This window comes from Prosopis cineraria, unplaced genomic scaffold (genome assembly GCF_029017545.1).
Source record: "Prosopis cineraria cultivar Desert tree isolate PC_DT_omini unplaced genomic scaffold, ASM2901754v1 PC12, whole genome shotgun sequence".
Lineage (NCBI taxonomy): Eukaryota > Viridiplantae > Streptophyta > Magnoliopsida > Fabales > Fabaceae > Prosopis > Prosopis cineraria.
In genome coordinates, this window is record NW_026555343.1 from 1,048,022 (window position 1) to 1,055,072 (window position 7,051).

General features: G+C 31.5%; 1 protein-coding gene across 1 annotated transcript; it reads right to left on the bottom strand.

Annotated features, from left to right (window-relative positions):
* Positions 1 to 2,082: 2,082 nt before the first annotated feature.
* Positions 2,083 to 3,674, bottom strand: LOC129288917 (F-box protein CPR1-like). Its single transcript, XM_054925732.1, has one exon. It carries the CDS (start codon positions 3,550 to 3,552, stop codon positions 2,341 to 2,343), a length of 1,212 nt encoding a protein of 403 aa, XP_054781707.1. The 5' UTR covers positions 3,553 to 3,674; the 3' UTR covers positions 2,083 to 2,340.
* Positions 3,675 to 7,051: the final 3,377 nt, after the last annotated feature.

Here is a 7,051-nt window from a genome sequence, read left to right on the forward strand (position 1 = left end):
CACCCCCAAAAAAAAAAAAAGAGTTTGAGCTCCGGCCAGCTCTTAAGCTCTTATTATTTTTTAAAATTTTTTTGTTTACATAATTTACATAAATTTTGAATTAATATATGAAAATAACATAATTAGTTAAATATTTATTCTAGGTTATAAATATGAAGTTGGGGAGGCTGTTAAAATATTTAACATCACCTCCTCCAACTGTACCTCTCTAATGTTTTATTTTTATTTTTTTTAATGAAGAATGATGATAATAAAGGCCAAGACATTTTGAATTATAGATATATTTTTAATTTTTCACAAAGGCAAGACAAGCCTGAAGAAAGTTAAATAGACAGGTTCCAGCTCCATGTGTAGTCCTCGCTAGGAAATCAACGCAGCAAATTAAGTCTCTTGGTGCATGGCAAACTGAGCAATTCCAACCATCCTAGATGAGTTTTTTTTTTTTTTTATAAAAATCTCAGATGAGTTGTCTGACCTGTTTGACCACTTCTATGAGAGGATGATAAGGCCCACAATCTCTGCAAATGAGATTTAAAGCTTCCAATGAGTTCTGCCTCTAAGGTTGAAGTTTCCCCAATTCCAAGTTGAAATCCCAAAATCCAATGAATGCATGTCCTCCTCTGGTAATACAGACGTCAACATCCACATGGAGTGTGCCTTCTACTGGTGGGTTCCATCTTAAGGTCTCTTGGTTGAAATCTCGAAACACAACGTGCTTGTATTTATTTCCATTGACTTCTTGCATGAGCTTGCTGTGCAATGATGTACAATCAATGTTTTTAAAATCAAATTGAATATTAAACTAAAAAATTTAATAATCTACAATTTACATAATTCAATCAAATCGAATCAATAATTAAATTAATAATATAATAATTAAATTAAAAAATTATATATATAATAATTTAAATATAAAAATAAATATAAAATTATTATTTAATTTAAAAATAAAATTAAATATTTTAAATTTATCATGACTTAATAAGTCACATGATGCAATATAACATCAAAAAATTTAAAAAATTGATCATTTTTTTAAAAAAATTGACAAAAAAGAAGCATTTTTTGAACAGCTCAGTTTTTAAAAGTTGAAACTGATTCCCGATCCGACCGTCAGTTCAAAACGGTTCAATCCGGCCTAACTCTCCAAACGATTTTTTTGGTTTGAGTGTACTATTAGCCTGACCGATCAATGACTCGATCAGTCCGACCATTCAGTTCGCTTTGATTTTTAAATCACTACGTTCAATGTCTTTGGGAGTGATAGTAAAATCTTCAAACAGCCTACAACTGTGAGCTTTCCAAATAAGCCAACATGTTTGCTCGAAGATATTTAACCGAGGCCTTTTTTTTTTTTTTTTGAGTCGGATTATGCTTCATGTTCCAACTAAGCCATCCCTGCAGACTAGTACCAAAAAAAGCAGATATATTGTTAGTAGAAAAAATGTTTTTCCACACTCTTTTGACTGTCTCACTCACAATCGAGGATGATATGTAGTGCACTCTTTTATCAAAAAGAAAAATAAAAATGTAGGACACTATCGCTCTCACATGGACACTCAAAAGGGCAATTTACGATGTCAGAAAGACATGTTTAGTTCTAGGCAAATTAATTACTTCTATGATTTATATTAAGTTTTGAGGTTTGTACTATTTTTATTCATCAAAACTTATTTTCTTTTAGATATTTAATTAAGGTAATTTGTAATTTATATATATCAATATAATTAGAAATTTTAATTTTGAAAAAAATTAAAAAAAGTTATGCAGGCTTTGGACCTAACCCTACCAACAAGAGTCAAGTTTCATAATAATATTGATTTTATAATAAAAGAGCTTATGAGCTTGAACCGGGTTTATAAAGATAAACTGGCTCTATTGACAAATCTATATAGCAATTAATTAATTTACTGATATGCTAAAAAAAGAATCCTTTCAGATTAATCTAAACTAATAAATTTTCCACAGGTCACTCTGTTCTCGGTGACAAATTAAATCACTTTTCTTCAATCACAGTAGAAACCCTTGAACATAAATGCTGTGTTAGATATGATGAAGTTGAGGACAAATAACACAGATACATGCAAAAGTAAAGACTTGTATTGAAAAATTTCATTACATAACTGTGCCAATCAAACAGTTTCTGCGGGAACTGAATTCGGAAAACCAATCTACTATCTAAAGCATTGGGCATTCTGTATTAGTATAGCTTATTCTAAATACAAACCAATAACAATGCAATTTTTTGGTTAGTGAACAATGTATACATATGTGCAGAATAATGATTTCCAGAGACCTAGACGTATAAATCTTCAAACATGAATCTTTGCTTCAACTGACTCAGTAACACAAATCACCTTGTTCTTCGTTTATTAAGAACAGACTCTTCACATGATAACCAGCAAAAGCGTGCACTAAATCCCTCGGTCCCAGATCCTTCACTAATTCTTTTACTGGATCAAGCAGTATCATCTTTCCTCCATAAATTCTCAGCACCAATTCTCCAGAATTTCTAATGGCCAATACGCTTGATATGCCCCCATAACAAGTTGAATTAGAATGAAACACTTCAGCCCATGAATCCACAGCACCATATTCTTTCATCACCCAGATGCTAACAAATTCTTCATCCGACTCTGAACAATAAGTATGCACCACGGCAAGTGAATCCTCTCCGGCCAAAATCGACAACTGGTAAGGAGATTCTCTCAGAGGTTGTGGTAACATCAGTTCTCCGAATGTCTCATCGACAACATCGAATGTCAAAATGAAATTATGAATCCGACCGTTTCTTCTTTGGCTGACAACCCAGTGAATTACACCATTTATAAACACCTGATGCTTCCACAATACTTGCATACAGAGCAGAATCGGAGGAGCCCTACCAGTGATGTTCCTCCATGAACCAGTTGCAAGAGAGTAAATCTCAACCTGCGGAGTTTCTTCTCTGTTGTGGATTGTTGCAACTAGTCTGACTACCTTGAAATCCTTGGTCTTTGAATCAAAACCGAATCCGAAGAAAACCCTGTTCCTTTTATGGTCAGGATCGCAGGATCTGAAGGTTACACTGGGTTTGGGAAGAACCACATACTTCTGGATACATGGGTTCCAAATAATGAGATCGGAACAGTCTAATACAGAATAATCAGCAAGACAGACCAGTCCGTTGCAAGTTCCGACCACTTCCTTGTGCTCACTCGTGAACAGAGGAATGAGAGAGGATTTCAGAACGGAGGGGTCATCACTTTGGTGATTGTCAGAATAAAGAGAGTAGAAATCTTGAGATTCGCAGTACTTGTATCCCTCTACTCGTTTCTTAAGAGAGATGAAGAGGAACAGAGAGGCAATATCTGGGTTGGTCTGAATCGTACGCTTGAGGTGGTCACATATGAAGGAATGATCCGAGATTAGGGACTTCCAGGATTTGCAGACAGAGATGCAGTTCACAAGAGATTTGTGGGGCAACCTGTGAAGAATTTCCTCCAGGATTTCTTGAGGGAAATAGTAAGACATCTCTGTAACACAGGAAACGAATTCAGAGAGACCCAGCATTTAAGTGATGCGGCAAGGAAAGGAGAGGAGGACAGTACACAATCAAACGATTGATTTCTGAGCAGGTCTTGTGGATCGCACTTGTAACGTGTTGCTTTACAATTTTGCAAGCTCCCTGCACTTTATATAGAATAAGAACAATAATGCCTGGCACATTCCATTTTCAACGCTTCAAGACAGCGCGGATGCGCTCCAAGTCCAATGACGAAAAATGAAAAAGTTATTGTGACTGTTAGTAGTCAGCAAGAGATTAAATTTTATTGGTGGGGGTTGGTAGATTCCGTCTTTTCTTCATGTTTGGGTCGTTGACCACTCCTTAAACCTTATTAAAATAGTCAAAAATTTTGGGCTTCTCGCCAAAACTCAAAGATGTCAACCTGTGAACCAAAATTGTTATCAATTGTATGTTACTCCTACTCCCTCCAATTCATGATAAATTGACTTTCATGTTAAGAGTAATTCAAATTAGGGGCATTTTAGTGCGGCAATGCAATTACTTTGATTGTTCAATTGCTTTCTTAGCTTATACAGTTATACTCCTAAGAGTAACATGTTGTTTGAATAGAAGGGAGTACCTATTTTGACTTTTGAGCAAGAGATGGGTAAGGAAAATTTACTTACAAAAGATCAAATTTAAAAACTTATATTTTTAACAATTTAATTTAAGTATTTAACACTTAAACTATGAAATTTTATAAATATTTATTAAGTATTTAAGTTGATACTTCAATATTTTTTTCCTTACACATACATTGTATATATAATATTTTTTTCCTTACACATACTTCAATATTTAAATTTAATTATTATTTTACTGTTTAATAACTGATATAACTATTTGAAGTTTTGAACCATAAAAATTATAACTCATTAATCTTTTTGATTTGATGTGCTGTCCAATTTTTAAAATAATAATACCTGTGTGATATTTTTGGCCAGCATCATCCCATTGTCTAGTTGAGAGCTGCATTATGTGAATGTGGGGGCCTGAAATATCCGGATGAGTATTTGGGCGCATATTATCATGGGAAAATGATAATAAAATTCATTTAAAATATATAAATAATAATTTGATTCCTCAAAATGTCATAATTAATTTGAAGTCTTTAAGAATTTTTCTATCATTAATAAATTTATATAAATGACTAAATTTTACTTGTTAAAAATAAATAATTTATAATTTTTTCTTATATTCGTAATTTTTCTTCTTATGTTCACAACAATACAATAGTAAATTACAACTTTGCAAGTTAAATTTTTTTATTTGCTATTGCATTATTGCAAACATAAGAAAGAAAGTTGCTAATCATTTATTTTCAATAAGGGTAATTTGGTCATTTATATAAATTTATTAATGACAGAAAAGTTCTTAGAAATTTCAGGAGAATTATGATATTTTGAAAGACCAAATTATTATTAATACATTTTAAATAAATTTTATTATCATTTTTTCTATTAACATTACGATTGTTGGAAGCATTCGAAAACTTAGATATTAAAATAGAAAAATTCTTATATAAACTCATACACCACTTAATCTATATTCCATTCAATAAAAATATGATATTAAAATATTATTAAATATAAATTAATTCTACTATTAATGATAGTAAAGAGAAAAAGTGTAAGAAATTAAATAAGTATTTTATTATAAAAATGAATTTATGAAAAAGAATGACACAAAAGATTTTTTTAATTAAATTAGTAAAATTTTATTAGATGGAGTATAGATAATATAAAACACCAAGTCCATTCAAGAATTGTTGGCAAAAAAAAAAAACGACTCCATTCAAGAATTTCTTACTAAAATTGGATCGGATCTTGGCTTGATGAGGAGCTGAGTTGGACTTTCAGAGTGGACCAAGGGAAAAAAATTGCAACATTGAACACGTGAATGAGAAAAAATCATTAGAACACCAAACCTGACCATTTGTAAAATAGTTGTGCAGGAAACAAATTATTAGTCATAGTTTATGAAGAGATTCCAATCAGGCTCACATTTGATTATATGCCCACCAAATATGAAATGTTCTTAATTCTTAGCTTTCATTTAGACGAGTTTTTGGTTGGTTGACTTCCTAGTTGCTTTAAAAACGCATACCAACCATACGCTTATGATAAACAAGTTGATCTCATAAACTATAGATGAAAGAGACCAATAGTTTGGCCTCACCGCAAGTAATGATAATTTATATTGAAAATGAAATTATTGAAAAAAAAATTACATTAGATATAATAATTGATGACATTTGTACCGTGAAAAATCTACAAGCAAAAAATAAAAATAAAAATACATATTTATTTTGATTATATATTTTAAAATTATATATATATATATATATTGAAATATCTATGGTATAACAGTGATACATATACACAAATATATATAATTTTCTTTTAGTTATCACATAATGTTTTATCTTGGCCTCCGCTTATTAAAATTTTTGGATTCACGTTCCATGGAGGTTGACATTGGCAGGTGATGGTGTATTGGTGTGTGTTGGCGGTGTGGATTGGTGGCAGTAATTTCTACAAGCTAAGCGCTCTGTTTAAAAAATAAGACAAAAATAATTATAAAATATTTTTACTTTTTATTTTTTAAAATAAAGATGAGGATTATTTTAAAAATCATTTAAATGTAAAGCATTACTCAAACGGTTTTTTTTTTATTTTGAAAACTAAAAATGGTTTTTAAAAATAAAAATCAAAACGACACATTTTATTCTTGGTTTATTAAAAACAAACTCTGATCTCCAACAAATCTAACAGTATATCACTCAAGTCCAAAACACTTCACTAATTAAAATCTTTCTGTGGATCCAATAAAATCATATTATGAATGACGGTTTGTAGCACGAACTCTCCATTATTCCCCATACCTATATAACTCTTGATATGCCTCCATAATGGATTGAATCAAAAGAAAAATTATTAGCATTCCATGAACTCACGATACATTTTGTATGAGCGAAAGCAAAAAATTGCCTTTAGAACAGAGAATGACAAATTCTCTTTGATCAAAGCAAAGGATAATATAAAGCCATGAATTCGACCATTATGATCTCCATAAACAATCCAATGAAGTGCACCGGAAACATAATGAAGGAGGTCTGTGAGTGATGTTTCTCCAATTTTTGTGAGAATCAAAACCAAAACCTAACACAGTGTGGCCTGAATCGTATTGCCCCATGGATTCTAAAGTTGCAGTGGGCTTGGGAAGCACAACATATTTAGTTAGTTACGAATATATAAATGGGCTCATAATTATAGAAGTGAGATCGTTTAATAATACTGAATAATTAACCATAATATGAAACATATATATTAGCTTAGCCCATTCCAAGTGCCAACCATGGTCAGACCAGAATCAGCTTGATGAATGAGTGGGAGTTTTGAGACAGAGAGGTGAAAAGAATTTTATGGCTGCAAATACTCTATCACGACTTCATGCTGCGCATATTATTATATTGGGGTTCGCTTTCTCATAAAAAGAAATCAC